The sequence below is a fragment of the Pleuronectes platessa genome, chromosome 7 (assembly GCF_947347685.1).
Source record: "Pleuronectes platessa chromosome 7, fPlePla1.1, whole genome shotgun sequence".
NCBI lineage: Eukaryota > Metazoa > Chordata > Actinopteri > Pleuronectiformes > Pleuronectidae > Pleuronectes > Pleuronectes platessa.
Genome location: NC_070632.1, coordinates 6,599,912 through 6,618,162, shown reverse-complemented (window position 1 = coordinate 6,618,162; position 18,251 = coordinate 6,599,912). Strand labels below are relative to the sequence as shown.

General features: G+C 44.7%; 1 protein-coding gene across 12 annotated transcripts in view; it reads left to right on the top strand.

Annotated features, from left to right (window-relative positions):
• mical3a (microtubule associated monooxygenase, calponin and LIM domain containing 3a) overlaps positions 1 to 18,251 on the top strand; it is an 81,044-nt gene that overhangs the window by 50,983 nt on the left and 11,810 nt on the right. For 4 of the 12 annotated variants that reach the window (XM_053427973.1, XM_053427974.1, XM_053427971.1 and 1 more), the window contains 16 exons: positions 2,734 to 2,920; positions 3,604 to 3,698; positions 3,852 to 3,945; positions 6,453 to 6,648; positions 7,282 to 7,589; positions 7,852 to 7,944; positions 8,539 to 8,679; positions 9,169 to 9,231; positions 10,357 to 10,431; positions 10,576 to 10,689; positions 10,791 to 10,870; positions 11,036 to 13,055; positions 13,145 to 13,239; positions 13,789 to 13,968; positions 15,181 to 15,231; positions 16,039 to 16,146. In XM_053427973.1, the coding sequence (XP_053283948.1) occupies positions 2,734 to 2,920; positions 3,604 to 3,698; positions 3,852 to 3,945; positions 6,453 to 6,648; positions 7,282 to 7,589; positions 7,852 to 7,944; positions 8,539 to 8,679; positions 9,169 to 9,231; positions 10,357 to 10,431; positions 10,576 to 10,689; positions 10,791 to 10,870; positions 11,036 to 13,055; positions 13,145 to 13,239; positions 13,789 to 13,968; positions 15,181 to 15,231; positions 16,039 to 16,146 (3,900 nt within the window). The other 8 variants (XM_053427981.1, XM_053427979.1, XM_053427976.1 and 5 more) reach the window with 7 other exon arrangements.

Sequence of the window (18,251 nt, the reverse complement as noted above, 5' to 3'; positions counted from 1 at the left end):
ACGCACCCCCCCCTCCTCTCTCGTTCTGAGAAATAACCCCTCGTCCATGTTTTCACTTTGAGCTGAGGACATCACTTAAGCTTGTTCACTTCTTGTTTATTTATCTGGAGTGCACTCTGTTGATTTGTTAGGTATTTGTGCAACAGATCCTCACTAACTGCAGGGCAGAGTTTACCCACTCAGGCTCAATTCTCTACACAAATTAAAGACTGTCAGCTGGAGCTATGAAAACATTGGCTAACAGAACCGTCTATGTTATGCGCCACGATGACAGGCTTTTTCTGGAAGAGAGATTGTGTTTTGAAAACCAGTAAAAAAGACAGAGAACGAAAACACTTCTCCTCCTCGTGAGTCCCCCTAGTGATGGAATCATCTATTTCTCTGCAGGAGTCTGTGAGGCCTCTGCACTCCGATGACCGAATGCCCTTATATGTGCTTAGCATTCAGGAGAGGGCCGAGCAGCTTGTCTCTCAGTTGGAGGGCAAGTTCGTCGCCCCTCAGGTGAAATTGATCCGTTAATGAAGACGGCTGATTATCGGCCTTGTGGTAAACTTTCTTTCTTGCTCCACTTTACTACATTTCTAACTCCTCTCCTCCCCCTCCTCCTCCTCCGAGGAGACTCAGAAAAAGCCCTCGCGTTTCTTTATGGAACAATGGTACCTGGCCCGAGCCCAGACCCCCCCCGGTACTCCCCCGTCCCCCTCCGACAGACAGGTAGTGTCGCCATGCGTTCGAGGAATGTCGTGTGTCGATGCTAACACCCCTGCACCCCCCCTCTGTCAGGAAGACGCCTCGTTGCAAGTTGTGATAATTGCTTAACACTGCCTGAGCTCACTGGAGACCTGCTTTGAGACAATTGTCAATTGTTTTACGGTGTTTGTGACAAATATGTGTGTGTGAGTAATCAGCTTCCTGTGATTGTGATATCATTATGTTCTCAGCCGGGTGTGTGCTCGAACTCAATTAGGATTCCCGCAGATATTTTGTTGTTTTGGATTTGAAGAGCAGCTTTGCAGCGAAAAAATAAATAAATCTGATCTTGTCTAAGTCCCGTGTTGATGAGCTCAGTTCCTGCTCTGGTGGAGCAGCAACTTTGAAATGGAAGCAGGTCTGTAGCTCAGCACAGAGAAGTGAAAACAGCTAAAATCTCATCTGCAGTGACAGTGATCTCATGGCTTTGTTTTTGGTCCGGCCACATTTGACCTCAATTCTTCTCACACTGAGGATAAAGAAGCTCTTTTTATGTTGAGTTTTAATAGAATATTAAATCTAATCCTGGTGTAGAGTCATTCAGGATTTAAACTATGTACAGTTTCATTTGTTGACTGCTCTCTGAGTTCAGATAATAACCATTAGAATGATGCAGTGCAGAGTGATTGCCTGTGTGTATGTGTATTTGTGTGTGTGCGCATGTGAATGAAAAATGCATGTGTCTTACAGTGTGTTGGCACGAGAGCCTGACCGATGTGGATCTTTTTGGGACGGAAGCCGACTGCCATAAAATGTATATTATATATCAGTCAATATATACATTTAGAAGTTGTAAAAGTTATTAAATGTAATCGAGGCTTGATGTTTTAGAGTTGAACCAAAAACTCTATGTTAAAAAGCCATAAATAATAAGAAAAACACAGATACTTTCAAATCTATAGAGCATGAACTAAGAAAATCATTTTTTGGGATAAAATGTAAACATAAAGAAATGCCCATGTCTTCATTGTTCATGATGTAAAGTATTTTTACTACAGATATGTCTGCAAAAGTCTCCTATCGGACGATTTTTATCATCCTACCAACTATCAGTTTGGGCTCTAGTATTTCTAAAGTATATATTATATATAGTAGTACTATAGTATTCTTCATGAACAGTATGACTTATTGCTTGTTTTTCTAAAGCCACAGTATGTTTGGTTTTCTCACTTCTTCTGACTGCACATCTCACACTTGATCACTGGAGCATGTGAACACTGCTTTGTCAAATCTAAACGACCTGTCAGACGCGACTGTTTGTGAACGCCTCTTCCCCCCCCCCCCCCCCCCCCCCAACCCTGTTTAAACACTCTGTCCTCCGCACACACTCCTCCTCCTCCCTCTGTTTTTCATGTTCTTTCCTTTTCCATCCATCATCTTCTAATGTTTGCTCACCTGTCTCTCTTTTCTCTCCCCTCCCTCCTCTAATGCTGTTGATAGCGCTTTGTGCGGATGTACACGGGGGGAGTTAGCTCCCTGGCTGAGCAGATAGCCAGTCAGCTTCAGTCTCGGGACGACCCCAAGCCCCCTCCTGAGAAGAGGGATTTGGTAAGGACGTAGTGGAAGCGCTGGACGACGGCGTGTAGCTGCGTGAACCAAAGCCGTCACCGCACATAGAGTGTTGTGTTGTGTTTTGACCCGTGGTTGATACGTTGGTGTGTTAGTTGCACCTCGATCCGTCTCCCTTTACCTTTTAGTGTGTGTTTGCTCGACTAGTAACAGAAGTTTGCGTTTCCTTGTGGGGATGAAAAACGTGTCTTTACTGCTCATGCTTGTCCCTAATGAGAAATAACCCTCAGACCCGCTGTGATGTAGTTAATTTGATTATAAAATAGCTCAATACCCAGCAAACATTAACAGAAGCCTGGTGAGATTGTGAGTTTGATAATATTGTCTCTCTCTTTAATGCACTTCTCCCTCCCTCGACTCTCATTTTCCTGTTTTTCCTCTAAGGACTGATTTAAATGCTTTATCGTTCCGCAGGGCTCCCTCAGGAAGGAGTTCCCCGTCAACCTGGGCGGCAGCGACGTCTGCTTCTTCTGTCGAAAGCGCGTCTACGTGATGGAGAGGCTGAGCGCCGAGGGGAAGTTCTTCCACCGCAGCTGCTTCAAGTGCGACTACTGCAACACCACGCTACGCCTGTCCTCCTACGCCTTCGACGTGGAGGATGGTAAGAAGCAAAGCTCTTAAGATTTAAAACAAAAGTGTAGATGACATCAATTGCAGGCAAAAGTAATCTGACTTATTTCAGGCACAATAATAAAAACCCAAACAGTTTGAAAGTGTCATATCAGTTTGGAATTTAGAAACCCCTCTGGAAACAATGTGCAACTTGGGCGCCTCCTAGTGGTCGTATCTAAACAGACACTGTCAGACACTGTCAGTCAGATCTCCCACTCAACCCGTGGGTCTGATACAAAGAACAATGGAATGAATGGACCGAAGCAAACACATACACAGCACAACATTTCACGAACTTCTATAAAAAATATACGGTTGTTAGAAAACTTTAGTAGATGCAATATTGAAACTATATTCTTACACAGCATCAAACTCCTTTTGACCGCAGGGCAGTCTCATGATTCCATATTCCTCCTCTCTCTGTGAGGTGTCTATTGTTTTCAAGCACAAACACCAGATTGTTCAATGAGACAGAAACGCTGCTTCTCCAGAATTTGTCGTGGGACATTGTTCCCACTGAAATGAGACCAAAAGGAAGTTTCTTTTATTCTAAATGACAAACACAGAGTCTGCTCCTGCAACAACAGATACGGGCCTGTGCTTTCTGTGAGGTGTGTATCTTTTATTTATGCATTCAGTATTTCTGACTTTTCCTCCTCTCTTTCTCTGCAGGGAAATTCTACTGCAAGCCCCACTACTGTTACCGTCTGTCAGGCTATGCTCAGAGAAAGAGGCCTGCTCCCTCCCCAGCTCCAAACGAAGCCAAGGTACTGTTTGCTTTCTCTTCAAAAGGCAATGCTTATGTACATAGGGGCACATGGAATAAGATGAGAGAAGCATTGATTCCGAGACCTTGTATCCTGAAGAACATTTTGTTGATTTGCCTGTTGTGGACCTTATCCTTCCTTCCTCCCTTGCAGGAGAACCAGTCGCCCAAAACCCCCACCTCGGCCGTAGATGCCCCCGGAAGGGCTATGGCAGCGGTGACCCCCTCGTCCGAGCTCCAGCCCTCAGGTACCCCACTTTCCTCTCTTGCCGTGGCACCCTTCCGTCTGGCCACAGGCATGGGAGTTCCTCTGCGCACCCTCGGCCGCACACTCTCCTGGACCTGCCACCAGGTGGCGCGCAACCCCCTAGACTCTCCCTTCCTGTGTACCTACTGCATCTACCTCCTCTGCTGTTTCTCCATCAATGTCCTGCTCAACCTGCTCTAGCATGACTCTCTCGTTCCCTCCTTCCTTCGTTTCTTTTTCACTATTTGTCAACTAATGTACAGATGTAGTCGTTTGTGTTGCCTCACAGAGCCTTGCAGAGTGTTCACGTGAATGTCTCTTATTCCTGGAAGATGCAGCATTCTCTCTGTTTTCCTGGCCTCTGATTGGCAGAGACAGTTGATCAGCGCTCTAAAAATCGTTTTAGAAATGAATGGTGCATCTTCACTTTATTTAGTTTTTCTTGGCTTGATAATTAAAGAGTTGGACAGAGTTTCTTCTGATCAGCTCTGCAGGCAGCAACATAAACCCCTTAAGTTTATTAATTTACTGCATCTCACCTTGATTTTACAGTTTGATTAAGCAACAATATGGAAACTTTCAAAACTCAAAATATTGGTAGAAATTTGTCGTTGATCATTGATATATCCTAAGTTAATTGTTAAATATGATTTGTTTTTTTCAGCCTGTGTTTTGATTAAGAGCCAAGTTTAGTTCCTTTGTGAATGTAACCTCCTCCGGCTGCTCTCTCTCTCTTTTACCTCCTCCTCCTCCAGTGTGACGTGTTTCTTTTCGAGCCTTGTGAAGTGTTTCTCTCTCTCTCTCTCTCTCTCTCTCTCTCTCTCTCTCTCTCTCTCTCTCTCTCTCTCTCTCTCTCTCTCTCTTTGTAAGCTGTTTGCCACCCTCTGACTGAACCCTCTCCGTTCTGTGATCAAGTGCCTGTATCAGTGCTTCTGTGAGCTTTACCTTTCCCCCCTCCTATCAGAGCAGTTTAAAACTGAGAACTCGAGCCTTGCTTGAATCAGTGCCTGTGATTGGTTCTCTTGTGATTTTCCACTCCTCTGTTGCACCTCTTCGGCTGCCCTGTCCCCCCCCCTGCATCCCTCGACCTCCCTCCCCTCACACAACACTGCTCGGACTGACTTGTTTTTTTTACTCAGTCTATTGCATCTAACTGAATATATTTCTTTGCATATTATAGTTCAATATAATCACATAGACTAGAAAGAGCTGTGTTGGCTGATAGGGTGAATAGAAAATTAATAACTGAAATTCAAAAAGTGAAGTGTTGGCCTGCTGCAATGTGTGGCAAGTGTAGTAAATTGAAATTATTGCTCATAAATAGTGTCATAACAACATAAACACTTGCAACATTAATACATTATTATAGTAATAATGAAATTAAATAATATTTGTATTACCTACAACATGGAATAAAAGATAAAAGAAAAGATAATCTTCTGATAATAAGGCACATCTCTCATCTCATTGCTGATCATATCTCTTAATAGGAAGTCAAAAATAATGGCTTCAAGTAATTAAGAAGACATTTTAGGATGAATCACTTTGATTACAATGTCATATTTCATCTTAATCTTTCAAATCTGAGTAATATTCATGATATAATTAAGGATTATCATTATTTATAATATTTAAGAGATATGACTTTAATGGAAACTGGGCAAACTGCAGTTGAAAGGTAACTAATCGCTTTTATCCTTAAATTATACAATTGTTGAAAGGTAAAGCATTAAGTTTAATAAAATAGATTTCTTATCGCTCACATTTTCAGACGGTATCAAATATCACACATTCATTGTCACACCTTCCATTTATTAGAGGGATTAACACAGGATCAGTGCTTATAAAACTTTAACTGGGGGGCGACTGTTCAGAGACGTGCACTATAATGTGTGAAGCACTTATTTTTTATTAATTCCTCTCACATTCACCAAAAAGACAAAGTTTTCCAAAAAGAACAGTTTTAAGATTTGCTTCTCAGGACGGGAAAAAGGCAAGGCACCCCCCTTGTACCTATAACTGTAGAATTAGAACTTTAGAGTAACTTTGTGTTTGTTGATAACTTTTGTTGTAGGAATAAAATCTAACGCAATAAATTCAGTTATAGATCTTGAATTGGTGTGTTGTTGTCGCTTTGTCCTTTTTAAAACACACAAAACTGCTTTGGTGCTAATGGGGGTAAATGAGGAAAAAGAAAAACAAACTTGTATGGAAATGTACGAGTTTGATGGATTTGATATTTTCAAATACACACACACAACTTTGTGAGAATTTCTCCCTGTGATCACAAAAGTTTTCACAAACAACGACTCAGTGGATTTTGTTTTCTCCAGTTTATTTCCCTGGAGACTTAAATACATTGAAAAGCTTAATCCTGCTCTTACATCCAGTCGTGCATGAAACCTGATTTAGAGACTCACACAGTTCTCCACTCTGGACTGTTGCTCCTACTTGACTCTTTCTTTTTTGCTCTTCTCCATCTGCCTTCGCTTCACCTGGGTTTCTCAGCCCTGGAGGTCAATGGACTTCAGGAGCCAGTCCTGGCCAAACGCCTACGTGGAACTCCAGAGCGCATCGAGCTGGAGAACTACCGTCTGTCTCTGCAGAAGGAGGAGGAGCTGGAGGAGGTGCCTGAGGAGACGCTGGCGGAGCACAACCTCAGCAGCGTGCTGGACAAGGCCAGAGATGCCGACCTGGGCTCCAGGTACGAGGAGAAGAACAAACGTTGACAATCTATTGATTGTTTAGGTCGTTAATATGTGGCAGCCACACAGGGTGATTAGGTCCCACTTACTGAACAGTGAATATTACCCATAATCCATAATAATAAATGTATCATATCTTATCTTATAAGCTTCCTGAACCAGAAGAGCTGCAGCTTTAACAAATGCACTAAACTCTGTTTCGAATAATTCATATTTTAAAAGTTTCTTTGCTGAATATTAGAGAGATCAGTGGTTTTTAAAGTCTTCCAGGTCTTTTTTAACTGCAGTTCACTTACTTCTACAACAAACTCTTGAACTTGCTGCAGCTGATTTAGACACTTTAAGGTGTGACTGTGAGTCAGTTTCACACTTCCCACGGGAGTTGATACCCACTCACCAGTTACATAGAGCGAGAACAGATGTTCAGGGTAGATTCTCAAAGTAATTGATACAGAAGTGCTGCATCTTTCTGTTGAATCCTTTCACATCATTTGTAAAGATTAACACCGTAAATACAAGTTTGTACCTTCCTGTAGAAAATGGAATATTTAAGTCTCTGTGAAACAGGAGCGAGCTGTTTCCTGTTTCACTTGTACTAACTCTGTATTTGATCGCTCTTGTTTTTTTAACAGTAGCTCAGAGTCCGACATGGATGAGGAGGACGAGCAGGAGGATCAGGACCAGGATCAAGATCAGGATCAGGATCAGGACCAGGACCAGGAACAGGACCAGGAGGAGGATCTGCAGCATGATGCTACCAGTCCCTCAGATCTCGGTGGCGTTCCTTGGAGGGAGGCGGTGGAGCTCCATGCTAAACTTAGGGGAGACTGTGATGAGGACGAGGAGGACGAGGCTCTGGGCGACGCAGTCAGCAGGGACGGTGAAATAGATGAAGAGGAGGATGAAGAGGAGGATGAAGAAGATGAGGAGTCGAGTGAAGGTAATTTATTTTCACTCTTGTGTAACCTGGAAATATGTTGTTGTTTCCTGTTTGTGTGTTTACATCCCTGTCTTGTCTCATGTGTGTTTTTAGCGCAGTTCAATCTGTTACCTGTTTCATGTCACTGTCTCAACCATTTCTCTCCTCTTCCTCCTCTTCCTCCTCCTCTTCCTCCCCCTCCCATGTCCACCGTCTCTGTGTACGCACATGTATTTTTTATTTTATTTTGTCTGGGGCGGCCTCTGTCTCCCCCTGCTGACAGACGGGGATTACTGCCCCTGGGACAGAGAGCTGCAGTCTGGCCTCTGGCTGGAGAAGCACCTGAAAGACGAAGATGATGTTGGTACATTTAAAGGTAGCAGCAGAACTGCCTGTGGATGTGTTTGCAGTCACTTTGATCCTGGCTGGTTTGGATTTCATTTTTCCAGGAGTCTTACAGAGAGCGTGGTTTTTACGTTTGCGTTTTTTTGTGTGTTTTGGTTTGTTGGTTGTTGCCTTGTGGTTTTAATAGAAAGAGTTTGTTTTTCCTCAAGTTCCACTTTAACCTGCTATTTTAAAAATAACCCAGTTTTTCTTTTTGGCTTTAAAATACTAATATGATAAATACCAGAGATTTGTTTGTGTTTTCCCCCCAGGTGCTGCAGTTATGGTTTGGTTTAATGAAAACTTTTTAATATTTAACCATATATCTTTGAAGCTCACTATTGTAGTTTGACTTTTTTTTGCAGTGTAGTGCATGCAGCCTCCGTCCTCCTCACCTCTGAGATTTCATTATCGCTGTTTTCTAACTTTCTCTCTACCTCTCCCTCATTTTTGTCTTTTCCCTCATCTCCTCTTCCTCTTCCTCTTCCGCTCTGTTTCTCTACTTTCCCTGAACATCATCTCTCACACAACTTCCATCTCAACCCACCAACACTACACTGCTGCGTACGCTGACACGGCCATCTAGCCAGGAACCTGCTGATCCAACAGATCCTGCAGCCTGTGGATCCCCAGGCCATCCACCTGGAGTCCGAGGGAGGGAAGGACTTGACCTCCCAGCTCTCCCAGCTCTCCCAGCCCTCTGCGCTCATTCAGCCCTCCTCCACAGGTAACGCCACCCAGAGGGAGCTGAACACCTGGGGAGGCTGTGGGCCTCAAGGACCAGGGTCTTGTTCCGTCCGTGTGGCTGCTGCTGTTTTGTTTTAATGTCTGTGTCTGCGACAGGAGGAGCCCCCCCCCTCCCCCGACTAACCCACCTTTTATTTTATAATCACCTCTGATTTTGTAAATTTACGTCACATGTGCTTTTTTTTTTTTTTATCCGTGGAATGTCTAGTTTTGTTCCAGTCTTTTAATTTGTCATTCAGAGTTGCTGTTGGTCTGCTGGGGTGAACTTGGAGGTCTCCAACCACATCCCAGCGCACCACATAACCCCCCTTGTCAGTTCCTTTTGATTTTGTGTTCTGCTTTGTTCTTTTTTTTTTGTGTGTGTGTGTGTTCCACCGTGTCCTTTCCCATGTGTCTAATTACTTTTGCTGTTATTTCCCTGCCACCTATCCCTCTGTGTCGTAATCCGTATCTTCTGGTGTGAACGTAGCACCTGCCCACACATCCACCCGACACGAGGCAGTGAGAGTCTGGTTGGAGTCCATGTCTGGAGGTAGCTCAGACTTCAAAGGGATGATGACAACATCCCGTCTTAGACCTGTACTCTTATCTTGTCTATCGGCTGGCCGGCCTTTTTTCTCCTGGAGCATGCAGGAACACGGGCAGAGGCCGGTGAACTCACAAAGCATGCGAGCTGTAAGGCTGTCACTCTCCCGGGTCGGGATCAGAGCAGCATCTGTATTTCACCTTTTAATAACCCAACCTCTCATCCTACCCTTTCCAACTTCTGGAGCGTGTTATTTCCTCTTCACTTTCACACTGTATTGTCCTCCAGTGTGATGTATTCCAGAGATGATGAGCTATCAGGGCTTTCTTGCTCTAATGGGGTATTATGCGAGGTATTTCATTGGAGTATCCTGTTATATATTTTTGGACTAACCCCTTAATGGCACTTGTACCGGCACAGAGTTCGGGGGCTGAGGCTGTTTAAGTACTTTATCAACTTCGAGAGCTTGAATGAATGCGATGAGAGTCCTTACACCCATATTTGGATTCATGAGCAGCACTTAGGGTCTGGGTTAAAAGCTTGGTAGAGATCTCCTTGAGCTTAGACCAACCAGAAAAAGATATCCTCTCCTGACGTGCTCATGCACCCACATGAACGATGGCCTGTTCAGTGCATTTAGCACAAGTGATGGTTAATGTTGCCATATATTTAAAAAATGCATGAACCAGCCGTGTTTGTCTTCTCCCTGTTCCAGTTGTTGTCAAAACACGAACGTTGTTTACACGCTGCTCGTCTCCTAACCAGCGTCATTAACGTGTTGGTTTTGCTTTTGCTTGGTTTAAAAATGTTCATCCATTTGCTCATTGATAAATGGATAACTGCATGGACCTACCTACTAATGCTTCTATATGCCCAACCTTTGTACATATTCATTGTGTATGTTTTTTTTTTTTTGCCAAAAGATTTTACTTTAATTAATGGATTTTAGTTTAACATTCATTTGCAACCTTAAATAATGTTTTCCTCACTGTTAAACATGTATTCTGTCAGTTTTTATTGAATTATTACGCTTAGGTTGTCAGGAAGCTGCAAAATGTTCTCAATCTTTTAAAGACTGAAGACAGTTTTACCCTTTAGACTCATCTCTTGCCGTTTTCTTTGTTGCACCAGAGCCCGGTGAGGATGAGGAGCTGGAAGCAGAAGCAGACAGCCAGGATGTGGAGCCTGGTACAGAGATGGATCAGGGTGAGCTGTCAAACTCATACAAACACTTACTTTCTGGTTAAGAAAGGGCTTATCGCAATTGTAAAGAGTGACATTTATTTTTGAGATAACATTTTAAAGTTGTCAAGCGTTGCAGTAATTCAAAATGTTAAATTCGAATTCCAGAGGACATCCCTTCAGACGCAGAAGCTGAGGCTCGTTTGCACCAATCAGAGAACACTGAAGCACTTCCTGCAGAAGACAGGAAACCTGGAAGTGTGACAGTGTCCTCCAGCGTTGGTAGGAATTACTTAAAATTGCTCACTCAAATATATATATATAAATATGCTGTATGTATATTTTACAAGAATACATGTAATTACATTTTTTTGTGTTTTCAGAACCATCAGGCACCAACCCACTGCAGAAAGAAGATGTTGTTCTTTCCCCTCTCAAACTGTCACCACAGCCTGAGACACAGGTGAGACTAGAAAATTTGTGAAAACATCAAATAATCAAATATCTAATAACAAAACTTTACTAGTTTCTTCCCTGACCAATACAACATCCTTACACCAAGTTTCATGGAAATATGTCGAGTATTTTTGTGAAGTACTGCTACTACAATCATGATTTTCTTTTCCAGACTCTTCTCCTGAAGTCTCCTGGCAGCCGCTTCTTCCCAGATCCGTTCATACCCGAGGAAGCCACGGCTGAGAGGACAGTTCCTTCACCAGCAGCCAGGAGCCCGCTGTTCCCTTCACCTGTCGCTCCTCCTGCTGCTCCTGCCGCTGCTGCTTCTCCTGTCAGTGTCTCTGCCTCGTCGCCCCCCAGCTCTCCCACCAAATCACCTGTCGCCTCCCTGCTCAACCCAGCAATCAGATCACCTGTCAGATCCCCCGCCACATCACCTGTCAGCTCACCGATCTGCTCCCAGCCCACCTCCCTGCCGGAGACGTGCGCTCCTATATCTCCTGTCTTCCCCCACCGCTCCATTTGCCCTCTCACAGGAAACCCCCTCTCCCCGATCTGCGCCCAGCCGCTGCCTTGTCACGAACCGTCATCGCCACTCGCCTCAGATTCTCCCGTCAGGACTCAGCCTGTCCCCGCAGTCACCTCCACGCCCATGAACAAAACTGACAAGGGCTCGCCGGAGTCCTCGAGGTCCGTGGATTCCTCAACGGAGGAGACTCCATCCAAAAAGACAGATATCATTGAGGAGTTTTGGTTAAAGAGTGCAGAGATAAGAAAGAGCCTCGGTCTGACTCCTCTGGATCGCAGTAGTAAAATCTTCGAGAACAGCGTCGTTAATGCTCCGGCAGAGGAGCCCACCCCGGTCAGGACGCAGTCTCCTGAGGTGTCTGAGGAGCAGAAGCCTGCCCCCGCTGGTCGCGCTGTCATCCGCAGACTCAACATCACCCTGGAGGGTCAGGTCATTACGCCTCTAGCTCCCGCGGAGCCCAAGAGTAATGGCTCTGATAAGAGGGACCTCAGCAGCAGCTCCGGATTGGGGTTGAACGGGAGCCTCCCCACGAGCCAGACGGTGAACAGCGACATGTCTGATTCCACCATGCTCACCCCGCCCTCCAGTCCACCGCCACCTGTGCCTGCAAATCAGTCTCCAGCGGTGCTCAGGCAGCAGAAACACCAAGTGTCCTGGAGCAACGGGATGGAAAAGCTTCCACTGGAGCGTGCCAAAGAGCCGGCGAAGACCAAGACTCCTGTTCCTGCGCCGAGGACCCAGCTGAGCCCCGTGCCGGTGCCCAAGCCTGCACCCAGGAGACTCTCATCGCTCCAGGCAGATCCAGAACCAGCTCCTCCGGTGGTTGTTGTTATGAGAGAAAAGAAGAAGCCTCGACCGGTGGAGGCGAGGAAGTCGTTTGTGGAGACGGTGGAGGAGATTCCGTTTGCCGACGACGTGGAGGACACGTATGACGAGCGCACGCCAGAAACGAGCATGAACAGGTATTACACCCCCCCCACCAGCAAGCCCAGCAGAGAGAAGCCTCCTCTGCATCTGGCTCTAGCGATGGAAAACGGTAAACCTAACATCCCGGGAGCTCCTAAGACACAGAGGGCAACCCGATTCTCTCCAGAGGCCAAGGAGATCGCCGAGGAGAGAATTCGAGCCAGAGAAAAGTCTATAAAGAGCCAAGTGCTGAAAGACGCCATGGCCAAGCAGCTGAGCAAAATGAAAGAGTCCGACGTTGACAAGGGTGCCCAGCCGAAAGTGGCCTGGAGCATAACCCCAGATGTCGTGGGGAAAAGTAAAAAATCTGCCGTGTCGCCGAGGACATCGGCCGTGAAATCCCTGGAGTCCAAGAAGGCAGAGACTCTGCCGGAGCGTTTCTTCAGCAGCAACAAGAGCCTGGACAGCTCGGCAGCTTCCTCCGACGGCTCCGCCACGAGCAAGAGCAAGAAGCGCAGCTCCCTCTTCTCCCCGCGCAAGAACAAGAAGGAGAAAAAGGCCAAGAACGACAGCAGCAGGCTCTCGGCCACCGATGAGACGCCGCCCAAACACAAGTCGCTGTGGAAGGCCGTGTTCTCGGGGATCAAGAAGGACAAGAAGAAGAAGGATGACAAGTCGTGTCCGAGCACGCCGTCGTCCAGCTCCACCACGCAGGACTCTGGGAAGAAGAGAAGCTCCTCTCCGGGAAGATCATCAGGTGAGAAGTGTCCCAGAGCTAAAAATATTCTTTAATCAAGGTATTTATTACAAAATCAAATTAAATTTGTGTTTTATTCTTTGTCACAGACTTGAAAACACGCAGGAACTTGAGCTTCTCCGAGGACTCGGACCTGTCCTGTGACGACGTCCTGGAGAGATCCTCCCAGAAGTCGAAGGCAGATGTGAGTATCGGTCGACAGTATTTTGACATGTTAAGCGTCGCAAAGTCAGTTTCAGTTGACTCCAGATCATTTCTGATGAGACGCTTAAGCGAGTAAAACATCTGCTGACGATTGTCTGCTTGAAGCCACCGGAGCACTCAGCAAACTCGAGGTAGCGGTTAAGACAAGGACGTGACTCAGCGTCTCGTGGAAGACGCGGAAACCTTTTGATCAGCTGGAGTTTTTGATCTCGGCGATGTAAGATGTAGTGAAGGAGGAATCAGCACATCACATTTTTCAGCAAAATCCGACAGCACAGCTGCCGTTTCTTTTCTCGTCCAAGTTTGAAAATGTATGTGTTCACCCTGCACAGCAACACAAGCCAATTTAAGAAACCTGAAGTTGATCCTTTGTAGGTTTTTCCCCTTTGACTTTCCAATCAGCGGCGAATGAGATAACCTTTGCAGATACTTTAGACGTGTCCTCGGTCCATTGCATCTGTGTCTGTTTTGTTTCCCCGTTTAAAAAGAAAAAAACACTTTCCGTTTGAATACTTTCTTCCACCCCTAGCGGCATATGGACATCTTTGACCTAGTGTCAGACATTCACAAGGAGGCGATAAAGGAGGAGAAACTGGAGAAGGAGAGGAGGAGGAGGGAGTTTAAGGAGAAAAAGAGGGTGACAGAGAGGCATAAGGAGAGAGAGCGGGAAAAAGAGGTTGAACTGGAAAAGGACAAAGACAACGAGGAGGTATTTTGCGGTGGTGGTGGATGATTTGGAATTTCCAATAAACATTTGAATTTTGAGAGATTTACATAAACTGCCTCTGGCTTCTCAGACTGACTTGCAAATAATTTCAATTTAATTTGACTTTTTTTAAGTTGAATTTTCACTCATAAAACACATTTAACTGTGAAACCACAATAAAATTCACTACATCTGGATTTTTTTTGTCGAGTTCTGTCTTGACAAATATCGCAACTTCCCCAAATTTCATCCTTCAAACAAACAAACAACAACACAAACAACACAATGATGTATATTCATAAGTGACGTAATGAGTGAACTCTTCAAGACTAGATCAATCAAATATGCTGGAGGCTTAAATCTCACCAGGACTATGCAGAAATTTTGCAAATAAAACCCCACATTTCTACAATATGAGCTTCTTTAAAAAAATGAATTTGTATTCATTATGTTTATGGCAGAAATTCAAAATAATTGTCTCCACCGCCGCTCAGTCTGTGTTTGTGTGTTTGTGTATCTGGTGGTTTAGATAGATACAGTCGACTTCAGGCCCAGAGGCATGAATCCATGAACCATTGTCAACACATTTTTGTTGTTTTAAAGAAAAAGAAAATCTCTGCCAGATTACGATATTTTCTTCATTTTTCACGAAGTATGAGGAATTCAAATTTTCCTCTCACTCTTCAGTAATGGGAGATAAAAGGTGTCTCATGCCTGGTCAGGTTGTGTGTAGTTCAATGGAAGCCCACAGGAGTTGTATAGACTAGTCTCTGTTGTTGTGTTACTAGTTTTCCAGACGTGTGAGTGTAGTAGATACATGTATTTCCCCACAGGGATCATTAACGGACCTCTCTCACCTCTCTATGGGAAGATGGGTTCCTTTAATCCTTGGGTCTTCAAATGTGTTTGTCTGTTTCCCATGAGTGATTATTATATGATTTAGTTTTTTGTTTCTAATTCTAATTAACATAGATGTGTGAAAATATCCCTGTGCACCTTGTCATTTTATTTATTTTGTTTTCATGTGGGGTATTAACATTGCCTGGTTTGATCGTACCTGTTGAGTTTAATTACTTTTGTTCATTTATTCATTTTATTTTTGGTTTATTTTGACCAGTTTTAACATAATCATTAACCCATTTAATCATATCACCTGTATCATGTTTGTTTCCTCCCCCCCTTTTTTTTATGTTTTGTCTCCTCCTCCCCCTCAAGTCTGTTTATGTTCCTCACGCGCTGGCGTTCAAGAGATCGTACGCCACGAAGGTAGTATTACATATGTTCATAATCCACTCACTCACTCCCCCCTCCACCCCTCCCCCCACCCCCGTCCCTGCGCATGTGCCAGTGTACAACCATAACACCTCATGTGTGTCTGGCCTCCAGCTAACTGTCCCCCCCTCTGGATGCATGCGACAAGTCGGAGCGTGGCGCCCGCCCCCCCCACTCATTCGCAGCCACTCACTCACTCACTCGCTGGATATCCGCTCTGTTCAAACACGACTTTTCGCGCTCACCTTTCTGGTCACGATGATGCTTGTGGCATCTCTTGATATCAGGGGCTGGTACGATATTAACTTCTGTCACTGTGACGCTGTTTTGTTTACTCCAGTCTGGCTCCTGGAATAACTTCCACACGTTTTCCTCAGAGCTGCTCTGTCCTCCTCCTGACGCCAGCTTCTCTTTTGCTCACATGTCGGCTGACGGGGGGGAACGGCCCTGCTTGATCGCTCCCTGTTTTGTTTATCATAAGAAAAGGTTTCATAAAGTGAAGAAGGTTTATACAGTAACTGTCACATGGTTTACGCAGATATTTATGTTCCTATACCTTGAGATTATAATTCATTGTTCTAGATAAGTGTGAAGTAGTGAAGCAAGAATATATTGTTGATATTGATCCAGTAGAAGATCCAGTCTGAGTTTCCCTCCTCCTCCTCCTCCTCCTCTCCTCTTCTCTCCTGCTCAGTTGTTTCTTCCCTGAAGGACCAGGGCCCTCGGTCTGGAGCCAACCTAACAGATCGGCAGCCTGCGAGTGAAACCTCTTTTTAATCCACGTTTTTGTCCTTCTACCAGAAAACCTACACGGAGGAGGAGCTGAACGCCAAGCTGACGCGGAGAGTCCAGAAAGCTGCGCGGCGACAAGCCAAGCAGGAGGAGCTCAAGCGGCTGCACAGAGCCCAGGTGACCGACCAATCACAGCTCTCCAATAACCGCCATAGACCCGCTGAGTTGTCTACTGACGAGACACAGATACTGTTTGTTTACAATTATAACTTATTTAATGTCATCATTCAGGGGGAAAAAAGGATTTATTTGTTTTTAATTATACTCTAGATATATCGAGGTTGTTGTGTTATGCATATTGAATGGGTTTTATAGAGAGAGAAATCTCGGAGCCCATCGGCAACTGATGATGAATTAGCCTCTGGGGAGCAATGACTTTTGGTAGAGACAGCAGATATTTATTCAGAGGCTCTATTACATTATATTTTCCACCCAAAACAACATCAGCGATACATTTCATAGGTGTGTTAGGTCCACACAACATTTTGGTTTCATTTCTATTAAGAGTTATCTGCATATGAAGACAGATAAACTAAAAAGCAGAGCGCTGATGCATTTTAAATAATGTGTTCCACCTCTTTCACCAAAGCCTGTTCAAGCGTGATTTGTCTAACAAGAAAAAAAAAAACCTTTCAGCCCCAGAATCCTGTTCCGTGTCTACACAGTTTGCAGATTTGCATGCAGAAGATGTTAGATATTGCATACAGATGTGTGTGGAAGTGAGTTTAAAAAAGTCTGAGCGCACTTTCCCATTCAAGGTGGACCTCTGGACAACTTTATTACTGCTGCCACTGTTACTCAGCAGTCTGCTTTCTCCTTTACCGCCATATGGTCAGTGTAATGTGTCTCAACCCTCTCAGGATGAGGCCAAATCCATCCTTTTGCTCAGGAACTGCACGTTGATTGATGTTGTAACTCTGTAGTCAGGCTTCCAGTCCACTGACTCAGCTCTTTCCCCCGGAGCTGCAGTCTGCCGGGCCTGAATCATGCTTCCTTTTCCTGCAGCTATTTACAGAATCCAAACTGCTTCTTATTCAGCTCCTGTTGCTGCAGAGCTCTGATAAAGTGGAGCTCTGACTGAGGAAGTAACACTCGGAGGAAACCAGTTTTCAAACATGTGCTCGTTTTTAAACATATCTCTGTCCACCACTTATACCGGTTTAGCCACCAAGTATTATCTATCAAAAGTACAGAGCGTGCGCTACAACCACAAATTGCAACTCCCCCTTTTCACCACAGGGGGGCTCTATAAGCTGAATTTACAAAAAAAAACAAAACAATTCTACCCCGATCTAAGTGTTTTTTTACTCGGGTCACACACACACACCATCCAGACGCCATTGTCATTAATTACACCGTTATTATATTACCTCTGACAGTCGGTAACTAATGGTACAAGCAGCGGGACAGAGGCTGTAGCACTTCATCATCATAATTGTATTGAATTATTCTAAAATGTTATTAATTGCTTTTATAAATGTCTGTGTCACTTCAAGGGATCATAGTTGTATTTTATCATTAGTGGTTTATAAAAAGGTAGATAGATGTTCTGTCTAACTCTGCTCTGCGTTTTATAGTAGACACTTAAAGCAAAAGTACCGCCATTAGAAAAGTACTTTGATTATTTGAGTGTTTGAGATTCACACTGCCCCCTGTGCACTACTTGTACATGGCAATCAAAGTTTAACACCATTGGCTGTGTATAGAAATGGACGTAGACTCTGGGTTTCGAAAAGTGAAGCCAACGAGGAAGTGCCTGAAACCTGTATTCTGTTGAATGACCAGCAGGGGGCGACTCCACTGGCTCTACGTTTATGGTCTCAGTCTCTAGTTTGAATTCTGCTTCAATGAAGTTACTGTGGGTTGCCGACATGCAGAGTGCGGGGGGGTTAGTTCATCAAACTCAACAGTCCCCATTACCGCCTCGTTTACCTTGCCACTGCCAATAACAAGGGGGAGTGTGTTGTGGAACAAATCGCTTTCTGGTGAAAGTCATGAAGTTGTGTTTTAAATGCCAATCAGAGCAGGTTCATTTACTTGAAGACATCAATACAGTTCTAATTAACCGTACTCCCATTGCACCTCGAGACATTTATTTTTAATGAGCGTAAACTGTGGCATCAGTGGAGAGGTACCCTCCGCTGCCCCCCCACCCCCGTTGCAGGTTTTGGGACAAATTAGTTCTAATTAGCGGCGGAAGTGATTGTTCTCTGGGCCTGTGT